Here is an 18,771-nt window from a genome sequence, read left to right as displayed (position 1 = left end):
CAGCTTACGCTCCGCGAGATAAGAGAGGCAAGGCAACCATAGAAGAGCGCAAGCCATATCCAATTACCGAGACCTGGTTTTGAGGAGGGGGAAGGGGGAGACAGACAGGACGGATCACAAGTTTCAAGACAAGAGCTTCCAAACTTGTCATCCCTCTGTGACACAAGCAGTGTACAACCCAGTGGATAAAACCACCACTTAGCCCACACGAGAGCTAGAGCTTGTTGAGTGCGGTTGGAGGCTAGAGCGAAGCCATGGATTCTGTAGTCTTCCAGCTGTGGGCTGCCCTCTGTCTCTTGGTTCACCTTGCCTCTTGCAGTCCCATCCTGAGCTTGGAGCACTCTTCCTTGGAGGAAGATGTGCCTCTTTTCGACGAGATTCTCTCCGAGCAGGATGGTGTCGATTTCAACACGCTGCTTCAGAATATGAAGAATGAGTTTTTGAAGACGCTGAACCTCTCTGACATTCCCCTGCACGAAACGGCCAAAGTGGATCCGCCAGAGTACATGCTAGAGCTGTACAACAGGTTTGCCACAGATAGGACATCGATGCCATCTGCAAATATTATTAGGAGCTTCAAAAATGAAGGTAAGATATGTGCATCTCTAGGAGAAGTAAATAGAAATAAATTCCTTCATAGTTACCATGAAATGTATTTACCACGTATGGAGCATGAACTGCATGAGGGGAAAAAAGGCCTTTCAGTGCGGGTGGCGTTGGAAACATGCAGATGACACTGCTTGTACTGATGCTACCCAGATCCCACTTCTTGCCAGATAGATCTCTTCTCCTTTGTTTTAGGGACTGTATGGTTTGGGGAAAAGACGTTTCTTTAATGTTTGGACAGCCCCAAGTATAATTTGGGTGCATCATTTTCATTAACCCCATAATGATGCACATCCTTCACGATTATCTGATTGATTCTTAAAGCAGATACCTTAAGTAATATTTGAAATTAAGGCAAAAACTGGTTTTAAACACAGTTCAGAGGTGCAATATTTTCATATTCTGAGCTTAAGCAGCTACGGCTTTCCATTAATATCCTCTCACTGTTCACCCTCGTGGGATTTGTGACAGTTTCTTCCTTTGGTGTCTAAGCAAATACACAGAAATATGTGAAGAAGGATTTTGGATAACACTTAAATTTCATTTTGGAGAGCTAGAATATCTCCTATTAAAAAGGAACAGCTGAAGAAGCCCAGCTGTGGCTGCAGGTTGTTTCCCCGAATGTTTCTGCTTCAGCATCTCCTCTCAGTCAGTGAGAACAAGATATTGTTTCAGTGCTCACATCCAGTAGTCTGTCAGTACCTGTTTGTACCAATACAGGCTTTATCTTAGGTCAATTGATTTACAAATACTGATTATTCCGCTTGGCAAACACAAATGCTTTGATTTGGTTTAAGTGCTATGGGGTCCACACAACTATTTAAAGAGCCATCGGGTTTCTCTCATCCTTTGTCTCGTTAATGAAGTACAGAAGTCATTACAGCATTTTTCTAACACTTGCTGAAGAGAGGATCCATGCAAGCCCTTTCAATTCTGCTACGCAGGGAGGTGCAAGGAGAGAATCCAAAGCTCTTCTCCGCTCTGTCCTTCTCCAGGGCTGGGCACTCTTTGCCAGCGATGCATTTCTGGATTGAAGGGGCACTGCATTGTGGTTTCCATCTTCTTAACGTATTCTTTTCTTCAATGTGGAGAACTTTATTGAAGGTTTGATGGCCCCTGGTGAACAGTCCTTCATCTGAGCAGCTGTGCCTGTCCCTGCTAGTGAGCGTAAAGGCAGGTGTTTGCAGGAACACGTGCTGTTCTTGTCTCGTTTTGCACTAATTGGAAAAACAAATGGGATAAATTTGCCAAGCACAATGTGCTAAAGAATAAAATACAGTGTGGTTTGGTGGCACATATCTGCAGTCATCGCACTGGCAGAAACAGAGTTCTTTCAGGTTTGCAGCACTGCGATAGTGCTGATTTTTACCAGTACTGCACGCAGCGACTCGCAGTCCTGTGCCCTTTCGGGACCGTGGGGCTCGATGCAGCTTTCATCACTGCAGAAGTTCCACACCAGCTGGAGTAGCCTCACCTTAACTTTCTTTCCTTTCACTATTTCTCTCACCCTTTCCAATCCAAAACAGCAAGAGGCGAAGTGGGACCACTGAGGCTAAGACAGCTTCATAACCATGAGCAGTTAGAGGGATTATGCAAATAATGTTTGCTGTCGCTTGTCTTGAAAGTCTGCACGACCAAGAAGTATCCATTTCATGCTAAAGAGCATTTTTGATAGAGAAGTTAATTACTTGCAATGATCAGGACAATAAAAACAGATCATTTCATGGTTGTTTTTTTTTTTTCACCTGCCTACTGAAGATTGGCAGAAAAGGCAGTGTAATTATTATCCACTAAATCCTTTATTAATTTGTTTAAATAACATTATAGAACTGTAACATGCAGCGCATCTGGAATTAGCTTTTTCCTTTAACCAACAGACCATGACATTGCCACGGGACTGTAATCAGTTCTTAAAACTTGAACAAAGGTCTCAAGGGAAATTTTTCCTTTCCTATGGACTCCTGTCCCTTTCTGACCCTGCTAGGGGTCGGTAACACCAGGAGATATTTCACCCTAGCTAAAGAGCAGAGTCACATCCTGACTTAGAGATAAACACTTCTCATGCTCTCTGGTGCTCACCCAGGTTCTTACCTACGGTGTGGCACTCCCCTGCCTTCAAGTGAATTACTTGTGCTCATCTTCTGCACGGTCAGGTGGCACTTCTCCAGCCTGTAATTATATGTAGTCACTGCAGACTTGCTTTAGCATATCAAGGTCTAGGAAATCCCAAAGATTACTTCCAGAGTGGAGATTGTAGCTAATCTTGAATAGTATTGTCTTTCAGCTCACAGTCTGCTCCTGCCTTGATGCTGTGCAGAGCATATTCAGCTCCTGCCTTTATCAGCTGACGGATAGGGAAATGCAACTAGAATCCCCTCTCTTTTATTTTTTTTTTATTTATGAACAGATTAAAGTGCAAAATGGAAAGAAAAATAAAAAGGCAGGTGCCTCAGAACCTCAAAACTGAAATTAAGTAGGACAAGTCACGTGCTGATGTTGACTGCTGCAGTGCACTGATGGAGCACAGCCAATGCTTGCAGCTTTATCAGTGTCATTTTTATACAGACATGTCAAAACTGGACAAGCCTTTATATCTTCTGAAACAACTTTTCCTCCCTTGATGCTTGGCCCTTCCAGTTTCTGAGGGATGTTCCAGCAGAACGGGATACCTGCTAGCACAGAAACGCTGAGCAGAGGCAGATTCAGCCCGCTGTTCATGCAGATGCAGCTTATATGTTGTCCATCCCATGTTTACTCCAGTGCCACAACCTTCTTCCCTTCCTCTCCTGCACTAAGGAATGTCATTCTTCATTTTTAAATAGTTGCTGTGCCACAAACTAGAAGTGATTTTGGTTTAGTATTAAGCAACATATTATTATGATATTAACCTTCCAGGTGACAAGGAAGTCCCCAGAAGGCATAGGGGTAGAAGGAGAATCCATAAATCCAGGTTTATGGTCTGTAACAGGTCTGAGATCTTTCTGTGCTCTGACATCTGAAATAAAGGCGACCTTTCTTAGAAATACGGGTTTGGGAAACGATGAAAAGGCACTGCGACAGTTCGACGGAAACCAAGCAGTGCAAACATGTCAGATGAACTTCAGTGCGTGTGTTGCCGGGTGTACTGACCCTTCTAAAATATTTGATTTTTGTCGTTTCCAGACTTGGCTTCCCACCCCACTGGTGTTACAGGAATTAGGAAATATCCTCTTCTCTTCAATGTTTCTGTCCCTCACCACGAAGAAATCATCATGGCAGAGCTGAGGCTCTACACCTTGGTGGAGAGGGACCAAATGCTCTACAATGGGCTTGACCGGAAGGTCACTATTTTTGAAGTGCTGGAAAATGACCATACGGGGGTAGGAGAAGAGAGAAAGATGGTGGCACTGGCATCCAGACACATCTACGGCACAAGCAGTGAGTGGGAGAGCTTCGAGGTCACTGAAGCCATCAGGCGTTGGCGAAGGGCAGGGCTGACCACCCACCGGCTGGAAGTTCATATAGAGAGCAGGGAAGGGGAGGAGCAGAATGGAGAGGGGAAGCTCGATATCGACATCAACTCTGAGGCTAAGCACGTGCCCCTGTTGATTGTGTTCTCTGATGACCAAAGCAATGACAAGAAAGAGGAGAAGCAAGAGCTGAACGAAATGATAGACCATGAGCAGCTCCTGGACTTGGAGAACCTGGAAGCTGGCAACCACCACAGCCAGCCTGGTGAGGAGGCACTGCTCCAGATGCGCTCCAACATCATTTATGACTCTACTGCTCGAATCCGGAGGAACGCAAAAGGCAACTACTGCAAAAAGACTCCACTCTACATAGATTTCAAGGAGATTGGCTGGGATTCCTGGATCATTGCCCCAGCAGGCTACGAAGCTTACGAGTGCCACGGAGTGTGCTCCTATCCCTTAACAGAGCACGTCACACCAACAAAACATGCCATTGTCCAAACTTTGGTTCACCTGAAGAATCCCCAGAAAGCCTCCAAGGCCTGCTGCGTGCCCACCAAACTCGATCCCATCTCCATTCTCTACTTAGATGCAGGGGTGGTCACGTACAAGTTCAAATATGAAGGAATGGTGGTATCAGAGTGTGGCTGCAGATAGTAGCAGGGAACACATGCCCAGGGGAGTTCACAGGGGGAGTATTTAATGATTCAGTCTGTAAATTTGTACATTTCGGATTTCCTATTTAATAAGGTTATTTAATGAGGCATGTACAGATAATTGTATGTTTCCTGCTGTGGGGAATGGGCAAGTTGTACAACTGTAGGGAATGTATATTTTGTTCCATTGCTTGCTTCTTGCTCTTCTTTGCTTTCCAAATTACGACTGAGTTTCTCTTCCTATGAGGACATAGAGCAGATCACTGGATTACTTGGGAGGGCTCTTTGTGCCAAAGGGGCGCATTCAAAGTCACAGAAATAAAGATGTATTTTTGTACTTTATAAATGTTGATTTGCATCGATAGGGATTTCCAGAGCTGTTAAAGATAGGTGAACTCTGGGCAATACACACCTAGGTTGTTTAGTTTTGTGTAAAATCTTTGTAACACGCTCAGATTACTTTTTTTCCTACATTTACCTTAAGTCCTCATGGTTTTCGGTCTCCTAAATCCCTAAGGCACAACAAGGTGTTAGACTTTTCGCCTTTTTTCTTAATCCTTTCTTGACTCTTTCCCTGCCTCAGTTAAAGGTAACTGGCAGGGTTGATTAGCAATCTGGAGCAGATGGGAACCATTCCCTTTCCTGTCTTTTGTCGTGAAGCGATGGGCCCAGGAGCAATGTCGGGCACGTGCCACTCCCTAACGTCCCTAAGATGTTCCCCTTGTGCGTGTTTATTACAAAAGCGCCCCATACAAAGCAGCTCTGGCTCTGTTACGTTAGCCATGTGTTGTCGCTTGAGGGCCAGAGTTTTAGGTGGCAGAAATGAGTGCAGCAGATTTCCTGAATCTTTGAAACTGTACCGCTTTCCATCTAGGAAATCAATTCCCCATCCCAGTAAACCACGTACAACACAGCAACGCAACCCAATTCAAACTGGCAAGTAGTATTGCATTTAGACCTAGACAGAAAATGACCCCCCATCTTCATGCCAGCTAGATAGAGAGGATCTTTCCTTTGTGCATGTATTGGAGTTGTTAATTCATAAAGATATTGGGCCCCTCCTCTTACACTATATGTGATGGAGTCACATGCCATGTTTCCGCCACTCTTCTGCAACAAATGGTGGTGATAAGAAGGTGTCGGAGCTGAGAAACAATAGTCCCGTCACTTTATTTATACTAAGCTGCAAATTTGTCAGATTCTTGGGAAAGTGTAAGTGACATTGACTCTTTTAGCCTGTTCCAGAGCCTCCTGTAGGGTCCCTGCATTGTTTTTTACACTTTTAAGGGAAAGTTATCTTCCCTGGAAGTGATAAAGGTCTTGAAAGAATCACTCTATTACTTCACATGAATGAACACAAAAGACTTTATCACACACCAACTAAAATCGGTTTCACCTATTTTCACACACACTCTTCTGTGCTTCCCATAATTTATTGACCTATTTATTGACTGCCTGCCTTTGTAATATAATGTAGAATACAGAATGTTTTATTTTTGTGCTTGCGTGTAATCCAACTGGGATAAAACCTTGTGTCCACCCTATTTCATATGGAATCTCTCTGTTAAGTTGTGCTGCCAAGACTGAGGTTGCTGATTTTTTTCTTCCCTAGACATTTGTAGACACCGTAGACCACAGCACCTCCCTTGCTTACAGAGCTGTTCACTCACTGCAGCGATTTAAACAGCCTTCTGGAGCACTTATGGTCTTGTCCAATGTTAAACTACTCTTGCAGGGGTATCATTGCTTTAAGTGGTCAACCGTGTCATTTATTGTCGAGTTGCGCAGTCTCCACTCGTGCTGCGTGTTTCCAGATAGCGGGCTGCGCCATGGCGCTAGATTGCTTTATGCCTCTACAGATCGCACCCTGCGAGTGACTGGCACTGCTCACAGCCGTCTCCCCTCAGCTACACCGCAATCTCAGCCAGCGGTTAATGGCACGTTAAAAGAATTCACAAGAGGTGTGATATTCTGCTCTGCTGACATGAACTGCAGCAGCCAACGGTTGAAGTGTGACCACACAGATCCTTTCAAAACTATCCACTATTCTTATGAAGCCATTTGCCAAGACAAACCATTCACCTTGTTAGGAGCGATAATCCAGCATTAAGGAGATAATCTGACATTTGCCTTTATCATTTCTTTTCCACAACTGTTCCCGTGGCAGTGATCTGACCAGCCTGCTTTTTGCACCCCTGAGCAGCGCCAGCATTTCTGAATGGCGGGTAGGAGGACCTTGGAACCTTGGGAACGAGTAACCTGCTGTAATCACCCATAATCACTATAAATTTTCAAGCAAAGCAGAGCGCCTGCCTTCGCACTCTCTTATTGGCAGAGATTTGTTGTAATAGAGCAGACACTCTGCAGCGCATCACAGTGCAAGCACGGCTGGGCGTGTCATTTGATCAGGAAACCTGCATGTGTGAATTTTTACAAGATCGGTAAAAGTAGCTTTTTAAAAGTAAGGGCCAGCCAATCTTTTGACCTTAGTAACTTTTCTTTATAAAGAACCAAGGACTGCATTGCTGAGTGAAGAGGATTCCAGCTCCAATTTGTGGTGAGAAACTGTAAAGCATGAGATGCGTCCTGTTGTGCTGCGAGAAAAGCGAACAGCTCTGCATCCTTCAGCTGCACCTCTGCTGGTCCCGATCTGCGATTAGAACCGTTGAGAATGGTATTACATTTATTGATGTGTGTCTCAGGACTGCATGCCTGCTTTATAAGCAAAACCTTACCTTGTTGACTATTATTACACAAAGACATTTACTGGATGTTCATGCAGTTAAACGGCAGAGATGAGGCAAAATAGCACCAAGAAAAATAAGGTCTGTTGTTTTATAAAGAGCTTTCTCTAAGGAGCAAATTAAGGGGTTTTTTTTTCTGCAAGTTCAGAAGTGCTTCGCTTTAAATACTCCTGCCCATACAGATACAACACTGACAAATAATACAGTGAGTGCATGACGAGAGCCAGTGCTGCTGGGCTGTAAGTGCTGGTAACGCCAGTGACAAGTCCCTGAACAAATAGTCCACTGCATGCTTTCATTTTCTTTGTTTCTTTACTTCATCCATCCATCCATCCATCCATCCACCGATATTAGAACTGCATCTTTCTGTTTGCAAAAGAATTGATTGTTCACATTAAATACTGTGCACTGATTTTCCTTTCATTTCTGACCTATTTTATACCCCCATGAAAGCAGATGCTCGACAAATCTTAAAAGTGCAAACCAGTTTTAGAAAGGTTTGGAAAAAGACAGCTTTAGTATGGAAATGTCTGTCTTTCCATCCAGACCGCTCTGAGTTCTTGCACGCAACTAAAGGAGGCAGCAAGTGTCTCACAGAACACATCAACTTCAGGTGGATTTTTGCTTCCATCTGTTTCTAACTGAATACATACAGGAAAGCATAAGGAGATGTGAAGCCCCTCTTTTCTGCCGGACACTGTGAATCGCCAGGCAGTGCTTACAGCCTAAATAGACAGGACAGGCAAAAGAGTGGGAGCAGAAACAAATGATATAAAGAGAGGAAGAGCCTGGATAACATATCAGCGAGGGAGCTGAGGGAAGAGCTTTGGTCTTGGATTGTTGTTCTTAAATCAACATACACAGTGCTTCCAGAGGAGCAGAAATGTCAAGACATCTTACTCATCCCTTGGCCTTTGAAGAAACCATGACAGCTGTGTCTCCCGTACAGACACTCAGCACCAATCCCAGATTGCACAAAGCACTTGGAAGTTTGAGAGTCCCTTAAATGATCCTTATTTCTTAGCTCTCTGCACATGGATTAAAATTCTTCAAATAGGTTTCATTTCTCCCCCAAGCTTTCTCATATAATCCATTTCTCGGGTGCGATCCCTGGTGTCCAGGCTCCCTCCGCGGTGCCCTGCGTAGCTGTTGGAGATACTGATTCCCAGCTTTTTGAGCATTGAAGCGCGGCAGCTCAGTGTGGCTTTTTCTGCCACCGCTGCCCCAGCCCTACCAGCCACCTTGCTCTGGGCAGAAGGGGGGGTGGGACAGCCTGAGGAGCCTGGAGAGAAGGGGCAGAGCCCCACACTCTTCTGACAGAAAAGCAGGGCTCCCCAGCTCCGTAGCAGTGCCTGGGACCGGCTCGTGCTGCTCCCACTTGGAGGTGTCCTGAAAAAGAACTATTCCTGAATATTGTGGACACAAACCACTTTCCAAAGCCAACAGGCCCTGCCAAGCGAGCCACAACTCTGGAGCTAAAGGCATGAGGATCAACCTCCCCCAAACAGAGCTTACTTAGGAAAAAATCATCTCCCAAAGCAATCATAATTAGAATCATAGAATCATAGAATCGTAGAATCGTAGAATGGTTTGGGTTGGAAGAATGGTTAAAGTCCATCCAGTTCCATCCCCTGCCATGGGCAGTGACACCTCCCACTGGATCAGGGGCTCCAAGCCCCATCCAACCTGGCCTTGAACACCTCCAGGGATGGGGCAGTCACCACTGCTCTGGGCAACCTGGGCCAGGGCCTCCCCACCCTCACAGCAAAACATTTCTTCCTAAGATGTTCTTCCTAACATTTCTTCCATCTCAATCTCCCGTCTTTCAGCTTAAAACTGTTCCCCCTCATCTTATCCCTGCCTCTCCTCAAGCATCATCTATAGCAGCTGCCAAAACCTATGCCCGTCTTCTTTTCCCAAGCTCCAGCTCCTGTACTGGCCTTCTTAGTCTCCTCAGAAAGCAAAGCAAACCAGAACCTCCAGCAGCCTAGGACTGAGAGCTGCCCTGAGGAGAAGGACTTGGGGTGGTGGTCAATGAGAAGCTCTTACATGAGCTGCCAACATGTGTTCGCAGCCCAGAAACCAGCATTGTCCTGGGCTGCATCCAAAGCAGCGTGGCCAGCAGGGCGAGGGAGGGGATTCTGCCCCTCTGTTCCTCTCTTGGGAGACCTCATCTGGAGTACTGTGTCCAGTTCTGGAATCCTCAACATAAGAAGGAGATGGAGCTGTTGGAACAGGTCCAGAGGAGGCTACAAGGATGATCTGAGGGCTGGAGCACCTTCCCTGTGAGGACAGGCTGAGAGAGTTGGGGTTGTTCAGCCTGGAGAAGAGAAGGCTCCAAGGAGACCTTATAATGACCTTCCAGCAACTGAAGGGGCTACAAGAAAGCTGGAGAGGGACTGTTCATAAAGGCTTGTGGTGATAGGACGAGGGGGAATGGGTATAAACTGGAGAGTGGCAGATTTAGACTGGAGATAAGGAAGAATTTCTTCACTGTGAGAGTAGGGAGGCCCTGGCCCAGGTTGCCCAGGGAAGTTGTGGCTGCCCCATCCCTGGAGGGGTTCCAGGCCAGGTTGGATGGGCCTTGGAGCCCCTGATCCAGTGGGAGGTGTCACTGCCCATGGCAGGGGGTTGGGACTGGATGGGCTTTAAGGTCCCTTCCAACCCAAACTATTCTACGGTTCTTTGATTCCATGATTCTACGATCTCATGGGTTTTAGCAGCCATGGGCAGTTTGGTGCTGGCAGTACCTACAGCACAATGCAAGAGGGTCAGTTCAGTATTTTCTGTGGAACACACTGAGCTGAACTCCAGGAAAATGCATCATTTTTTTGAATTAAAAAAAGAGAGAGAGGAATATTTCCTGGCACTTGTACATCTGCTGCACAGATTTGAAAAACTACAGCCCAGTGTTAATTTAAACTTCCTTATAACCCGGTTCAACATCTGGAGTGCAAACATTGTTAATAGGATGGGAACCAGCATGGTGGTGGTTTGCTTACTATATTGGGAAATAAAACCAGAACAAAACTAGCCTGAGATAGAGTTTTTGTTTATATTGCTGACCCATCTGTCTTCATTAATCCACTATTTACAGGAAAAGTTAAAAAATTAGCTTCTGCCTCTGCAGTTTCAACAGCAGCAAATGAAGCCTGAATGGTTCATTTGCCATTGACTAAAAATGGAAATTCTTATCAGAACCCCTTGGAAGAAGTTTATTATAAGAGGAGTATTATTGTTGACTATTAGTGCTGGGACAAGGCATTTTGGCCAGAGCTGTGTGTTTCTAGCACAGGCAATGTAGGGAGTGAAGAGGGGTCAGGGAGGTGCCTATGTCACAGAAAGCAGAAACCAGCGCAAAACGTGGCCCATGCCTTCCTCTAAACTCCTGCTTCCAAGTCTAAAGGAGAAATACTGTGTTTTTTCTCTTATGTTGACCCACACAGGATAAGAGGATGTGGTTTCCCTGGGTGTGAAAAGGGATACATTTGAGGCTAAGCCTTAAAATGGCACAGAAATCACCCAAGATGTCTCTGGCACCAACAGTGGGTAAGGAGAGGCGGTGTGGGGCGATGCCCCTTTCTCCTGCCTGCAAATAAAGGGACAACACACATCATAAAATCCTAGAATGGTTTGGGTTGGAAGGGACCTTAAAGCCCATCCAGTCCCAACCCCCTGCCCTGGGCAGGGACATCCCACTGGATCAGGCTGCCCAAGGCCCCATCCAACCTTGAACACCTCCAGGGATGGAGCAGCCACAGCTTCCCTGGGCAACCTGGGCCAGGGCCTCCCCACTCTCACAGTGAAGAAATTCTTCCTTATCTCCAGTCTAAATCTGCCCCTCTCCTGTTTATCCCTGTTCCCCCTCATACTATCCCCACAAGCCTTTATGAACAGCCCTTCTCCAGCTTTCTTGTAGTCCCTTTCAGGTACTGGAAGGTCGCTATAAGGTCTCCTTGGAGCTTTCTCTTCTCCAGGCTGAGCAAGCCAAACTCTCTCAGCCTGTCCTGGTATGGGAGGTGCTGCAGCCTCGGATCATCTTAGTAGCCTCCTCTGGAACCGTTCCAACAGCTCCATATCCCTCTTACATTGAGGATTCCAGAACTGGACACAATCCTCCAGATGAGGTCTCCCAAGAGAGGAATAGAGGGGCAGAATCCCCTCCCTCGCCCTGCTGGCCACGCTGCTTTGGATGCAGCCCAGGACACGGTTGGTTTCTGGGCTGCGAGTGCTCATTGTTGACTCACATCGAGCTTCTCACTAACCATGGGCCAGCACCCCAAGTCCTTCTCAGGGCAGCTCTCAATCACATCATTCCCCATCACGTACTGAAAACGAGGATTGCCCCAACCCAGGTGCAGAACCTTACACTTGGCCTTGTTGAACCTCATGAGGTTCTCAGAAATAAACTTGAATTTCTAGAATTTAGATGCCTAAATGAGGGCAGGTGAAAGCCACCCACACGTGTCGTCCCCACTCAATGAGGCAGGTTTGTTACAACCTGTTAATGGGGCAGTTTAACCCACAGTGAGCAGCAGCCAGGTCTGGTCACACGTTTAGTTGGCACAGCTGTAACACAGAGCACCTGAGTTCATGACCTAGCATCCCTGGCCATCTCCTAGTGAAAACAGGCTGTCAAACCTATTGCTCTGCAAAGGAACTGCTTTAAAATGATCTTCTCCATAAGCAGGAAAAGCTGTGCTTTGCACCATAAACTCTCTTTAACATTTCTATAAAGTTTTATGGTTTCTACAGACTTTAAAGTCATCAATCGCAACAGGGCAGGCAGGTTTATCACCGTTACCATCACATTTCACATCCTGCTACAAGGGCTTTCAAACAACCCTGGGCACATTTTGGGAGCAAAGCTGTCTGTAAGGCATCTTGTCACACTTGCCCTCACCCCTGCTTGCAATTCTTCATCCCTCTGTCCCTCTCCATCCATTTTCACTCAGGCACAACACGCTTTCTGCCAGTCCCCATCCCTGTAAGCCGTTCCCTGGGGAGCGGCACTCAAGGCACGTAGCGTGTCCTCCCCTCTCACCAAGGAGCAGCTCTCTGGGGGAATGCGAGGCTGTTGAGAGCAGCAGAAGGAGCAACCGTTGGAATTACTGCTTCTTTTCCCAGACATAAGTGGAGGGGAAGTCCACCTTTTGATACCCTTGTCAATAAGATGAATAGAGGAAGGGGATCCAGCTCTCCCTGCTGAGGTCTTGCTAACACCTCCTGCAGTAGCTGAGCGCGTTTGCTTTCAGTGCAGGACAGTAAATGTCAGTTTACTCTGCTGCCTCTCAAGTCACTTCAGACGGCAAGAGAGCAGAATCTGAGCTAGCCGCTAGCTGTGAAAATTCCTGCTCCCAGTCCCATCTCTCAATACAGGATGGGAGGTGATGTGATTGAGAAGTGCCCCGAGGAGAAGGACTTGGGGTGCTGGTCAATGAGAAGCTCAACAGGAGCTGCAACGTGCACTCGCAGCCCAGAAACCAACCGTGGCCTGGGCTGCATCCAAAGCAGCGTGGCCAGCAGGGCGAGGGAAATGATTCTGCTCTTCTGTTCCTCTCCTGGGAGACCTCATCCAGAGGATTGTGTCCAGTTCTGGAATCCTCAACATAAGAAGGAGATGGAGCTGTTGGAACAGGCCCAGAGGAGGCTATAAAGATGATCTGAGGGCTGGAGCACCTCCCATACAAGGCTGAGAGAGTTGGGGTTGTTCAGCCTCGAGAAGAGAAGGCTCCGAGGAGACCTTATAGTGACCTTCCGTACCTGAAAGGGGCTACAAAAAGCTGGTGAGGGACTGTACACATAGGCTTGTGGTGATAGGATGAAGGGGAATGGGTATAAACTAGAGAGGGGCAGATTTAGACTGGACATTAGGAAGAATTTCTTCACCATGAGAGCGGTCAGACACTGGGACAGGTTGCCCAGGGAAGCTGTGTCTGCCCCATCCCTGGAGGGGTTCCAGGCCAGGTTGGATGGGCCTTGGAGCTCCTGATCCAGTGGGAGGTGTCCCTGCCCATGACAGGGGTTGGAACTGGATGATCTTTTAGATCCCTTCCAACCCAAACCATTCTATGATTCTATGATTCTCTCTGCCCACCTTTGCTGGAAAAGCTTGCTAGGATCTGGCTGCATTATTCCAGAGAGTTAATTTTTAGAGTGGACAAAGCCAGACGATATAGCAGAGGGCTGCTAACATGTTTATAATGCCGCACATCCAGCTCTGGGCAGATGAGCTTACATTGGAAATAGGAAGTTTGTTACTCGTTTTACGCTATTGGATACGTGCCCGATATGGTTCTGTCCGCAACACAAACTTATCAACCTCCTGCTTGAAATTTCAAGGGCTTAGCGGGACCTTTGATTGCACTTTTTAAGTAAACAAAGGAAATATGAGGGATCAAAGCAATCAACATGGTTGTAATAAAGGAAATTATATGAGAGGAAAGGATTTCCATGACATAGAACAATGCTTCCTGAAAAGAGAGTGGTTTTTTTCCTAACTCCAAATATTACACTTTCTGCAGTGGCCCAAGATACGACCAATAAAGGCAATACACAGTATTTCATTTTAAATAGGCAGCTGCCCCTTTAATTCACTATTAGCGTAACTTTTCTGCAGAAGCTCCTGCCTGTTGTATCTGCAGTGACTTTAGGATGAGGGGATGCTCATTGCAGCACTAGAGCTCCCCAAACAACGTCCTTCAGCTCCGTGTGGCTGAGGCTATCCAGGGTGGGAGCTTTAGATGGTGTTGAAAAGGTATGTGTCAAGTTAAGTGAGAAGGTTTAAACACAAGGTGGTCTCCAAAATCAAGTACAGTAGCTAACTAGCAACAGGGGCTAAACAACAGCCCAACCTTCCAGAGCTCTTGGGTTTATGTTGGCTTTGCTGTAGCAACTCCTTATCTTCACAGAGATTAGGGCATTTTAGATCAGTTGTTGTGAGATTTGGTGGAATCCATTTCCTGACCTGTCACCACTGGCTAATCAGGCAAATGCAAAGCTTTGGAAGAGTGGGAAAATGATTCACCCCCTTCTCCCCTTCTCCCCCCACTGTCCTACAACACTGAACATGCTCTCTTTGCCTTTAGATGCCCAGCTCGAGATACTGATACAGGGAAGCCTGGAACATGAACCAGCTGTAGGCAGAGCAGATATCTCGTTGTAGGAAACTGAGCCCTTTTAACATTTCTACAGGCACTGGAAGTTGGTGTAATGGGACACCAGTGATTGCTTACCGTGCTTGCTCTTCACCAGGTCTGCAGTATGAAATCCCAAACCAAGTTCCCCCATAGCTACAAAGAGAGTGGGGACCCATGGGAAACTTGCAGTAGTCGGTTGCTGCTGAGGTAGACACAACACAGCGTGACATCATGCAAATGCAACCTGCTACCCAAAATATCACAGATTCGTACCAATTTTGAAGTCACTTTTGCAGGGCAAGCAAGTGGATTTCAGCCACAGTTGCTTTCCTCGTTGAACTCCCTCCTTTTCCCCTGGGATTTCTCTGGCTCACGTTGTTTCTTGTCCTTTTGCCCTCCTCCGCCAATCGACAACTTGCACCAGCTGCAAATTTGACCCAATAATATTGATGGCACGTCTTGCACTTCCTCTGTCCACCCTAATTAGTGCATTAGTGATAAGCTGCGTGCCCTGAGCAGCGAGCTAGAGGCAGAGGGAGCAGGCCATGCTTTGTGGAGCTTCGTCCTTCCAGACAGGACTGCCACACGCGTTCCTCCCTGACACTGCTCAGGGCACTGCCTGCAACACTAATGAGCTCCAGGACAGGCAAACAATCTAGACAAGGGCCTCAGCAGAATCCCGCGAGCTGCATTAACCCTTGCACTTACGTGCAAGAGAAAGGAGTCATTTTAAGACAGAGCTGTTGGCTAAGTTGGACCCTGCTGCACACTGGGATCGGCACGTCCATGGGAACACAGCGGGGACTGGGAAGCCATTGGGCAACTGTAGTACGTGAACAAATAAATCGCACCTCTATATCTGCTCTCAGCTGTTCTATCAATTACCATCAGCTCATGCATTGTTCCCCAATTCTTGCAGCATCCTTCTCAGGGAAGAAACCAGTGCCTTCCCCACTGATACCAATGTTGTCAACACTTCTGGCCTGGAAACCCAGCTTAAAGTTAATAAAGTAAGGGTTATCTGATGAGCCCAGCAATCTAGTTATTATCGCAAATATTTATAGTGTAGATTGGGATTCAGGACTCCCAAGTCTTTGTCTGGCTCTGCCTTGTATGTGTTCTGCAGACATTCTCAAAGGCTTCGGTGACTTCTGCAGAGTAAAAATCCATGACCTCGATGGCTTGACTTTCATCGGGACAGAAAATCTAATGAGTTTGACTTGAAAGGTGAGTGCTGAGCACTCTGCTCAGACTCCTTTGCCTTGATTGGCCAACACACTGCAAGTCCTGCACTAGTCCAGGCTCATCTCCATTGGCGATGGACTCCCTGCTTGCTGGTATTGAAGCTCAAAGAGGATGGGGAGAGAGGCCGTGGGGCAGGTCAGGAAAAAGCAGTCTAACCGTATGAGCCTTACTATGTCCTAAAAAGCCACTGTTGATGCAAATCAGGCTAGAGCTCCATCTCCATGTTGTGATGGGATGCTTCGGTGCTTCGCCCTGGCTGGTGATCCTGCATGTGATTTATTAACAGCATTATACAACGGACTCCTCTGCTACGATTATATTTTTAAAAGACATCCTGCTGGCCATCAGTGAGGATTTATATCTGAGTGAGCAGAGGTGGGTCAGAGTGGATGACAGCAATTTAATCTGCTGTTACTTTTCCATAACTTCTTGTGCTATCCTTGACCCTAAGCCAATGCCCTCCCACTGCCAGCTGGGGGAAAGATACAGTCCTCTGGAGCTGATGAGCTTCTAAATATGTGTCCCAGGTCTTCAGCAAACTGTACATGTGATTTATCCTCTTTTAAGGTTTCTTTACACTGTACAGGAGGAAGGTAGAGGGTGACAACAATGCAGTCTCCAGTGGACATTTGGCCTTTCACTTCTCGTCGCTGCCTGTAGATCTCATGATGGAAACAGCTGTCCTTGGTGTGCTTGGCTGATGTCCTGACTTCTTTTGCTTTGGCTTTTCCACAGAGTTCAGCACTTAAAATGAGCACCAGATTTTTAGTGGCATCAGAAAGGTGGGTGCATGCAACGGGAACACTTGGCAGCATTAGAAAATGCATCCTCTGAGCCCCAGGGAGGGACACACAGGGTAAAGGCATCACTGAAAAGACTCCAAACCTGCACTGGCCCCAGGGATCAAGTGTGGTCTTCATCCAGAGCATGAGGAGCACAACGGGAGCCACTCTGGCTGGATGGCAGCTTGGGCCAAGGAAGGGAACAAGGCAACGCTGTCGGGAAAAGGAAAAGTTTACCTCTCACATGCTCAGAAAGCAGATGCCAAGCTGGTGCTTATCCTCATTTCTTTAATAAAGAGGTCAAAGCCTGGACCCTGCCTCACTGGCAGGTTTCAAAATGCACTTGTTCGGAAATAGCTCCCTGGATGCAGCAAACAGCATTTCAGCCAGCTGAGGAGATTAAAGGAACATTCCCCTGTTCCCAGTTCCTGTTATCGGTACATTGTGTTAGGAGGGCTGAAATATCACATTGTGTTTTTACACATGATAAAGCAAATTTTCACAAGCCACACCAGTGGCTGCTGACGGTGCTGGGAGGGTCGTTTCCCTGCCCAGGGCTCCCCGGGGCTGGCTGGGATGGGGGGGCTTTTGGACAGGGTTGGGTGTGAAAAGGGAATGGCTGTTCTTGAAGCTTCTTGACAATAATTTATTGCCAAGCCTGACAATCTTCCAGAAGTGTTCAGCCAATGCCCTCAGATACACGGTGTGAATGTTGGGCTTGTCCTGTGCAGGGAAAGGAGTTGGACTCGATGATCCTTGTGGATCCAACTCAGGACATTCTATGATTTGATGATGTACTCAGGGGGTAAACCAGACCTTTCCTTCCCACTGAACTCCCTGCTTTTTTCACCTCAGTAAATCCTCCAGTGTTTGCTGAAGGCTGAGCACACCCTGGAGTCCCGCAGCGGCAGCACCGCCGAGTGCTCTGCCCCACAGCCTTACAGCTAGGACAATTGCACCCAAATTCCCACCACTCCCTTGGCTGCTATATTTGGCTGAAGTTCAAAGTCTAATTTTGTAAGAAAAGAAGTTCCCAGTTAACTGTTGAGCATCTCCGTGTATGGGAATTACCTGCTGAGAAAACGCTTATAAAGGGTAACGGCGAGAGAGGTGAATTATGATTAGTGTAGACCAAGCATGCAGTGCGCTGTTGGTAGTGTGAACTATCCAAGGAAGAAGCTGTCCCAGTTGGAGCCTCTGTGCAGTATTTACCATGCAGTAGCTCAGGGCATTTATCTCACAGAATCATAGAATCATTAGGTTGGAAAAGACCTTTGAGATCGTCAACTCCAACCGTTCCTGTCCACTACTAAACCATATCCCGAAGCACTTCATCTGCCCATCTTTTAAACCCCTCTAGGGACGGGGACTCCACCACCTCCCTGAGAGCCATTCCAGTGCCTGAGATCCCTTCCTGTGTTTAAATTTTTCCTAATGTCCAATCTAAACTTCCCCTGATGCAGCTTGAGTCAATTCCTTCTCGTCCTATCACCTATCGCTCAGGAGAAGAGAACAACACCCACCTCTCTGCAACCTCCTTTCAGGCAGTTGTAGAGAGTGATGAGGTCTCCCCTCAGCCTCCTCTTCTCCAGGCTAAACAACCCCAGATCCCTCAGGCACTCCTTGTAAGACTTGTTCTCCAGCCCCTTCTGCTAGAATAAGTCAGAATTCCTAAACGTGCAGGTTTTTGAGCTAGAAAAGATGAGCACTTTCTCCAAAGGAGAGCGTATCCAGACAGCTCCCATCCCTGCTACCCTGGCTGCCACCTCCTGCCCCCACACCAGCCCTCAGTTTATCAGGAGGCTCCTTTCCTGCCAGCTTGAGTTTCCTCCAGGGCAGTCTGTCGGTCTGGCTTCCCAGCATCCCTGGGCCGCAGCAAGGTGGCAGGAAAGCACAGCCAAAGCAGGATAGTGGGGCTGCTCCCAGGGAGGTTTTGGCTGGAAGTCTGGGGATTCTTTTTTCTCTCCACCTTGGTGAACCGTTATTCGGACAAGAAGTCTCAGTTTGGCAGGTTTATCTTAAAAGCAGCCTGTTTGGGAAGTATCCATCAGCTCCCATGTAAAGGAAGGACAGACAGCATTACTCTCTCATTCCTGGGGAGAACAACACGTTCTCATTGCTTTTCTTACATTCGTATAAGCCGTTCTAAA

The 18,771-nt window shown here is 47.0% G+C and overlaps 1 protein-coding gene across 1 annotated transcript; it reads left to right on the top strand.

Moving 5' to 3' along the window:
- Positions 1-226: 226 nt before the first annotated feature.
- Positions 227-7,871, top strand: BMP10 (bone morphogenetic protein 10). Its single transcript, XM_009567873.2, has 2 exons — positions 227-588; positions 3,769-7,871. The coding sequence occupies exons 1-2, from the start codon at positions 255-257 to the stop codon at positions 4,710-4,712; spliced, it is 1,278 nt and encodes a 425-aa protein (XP_009566168.1). The 5' UTR covers positions 227-254; the 3' UTR covers positions 4,713-7,871.
- Positions 7,872-18,771: the final 10,900 nt, after the last annotated feature.

This window comes from Cuculus canorus, chromosome 26 (genome assembly GCF_017976375.1).
Source record: "Cuculus canorus isolate bCucCan1 chromosome 26, bCucCan1.pri, whole genome shotgun sequence".
Classification (NCBI taxonomy): Eukaryota; Metazoa; Chordata; class Aves; order Cuculiformes; family Cuculidae; genus Cuculus; species Cuculus canorus.
The sequence above is the reverse complement of the archived record's forward strand: the minus strand, read 5'-3'. Positions and strand labels throughout refer to the sequence as shown.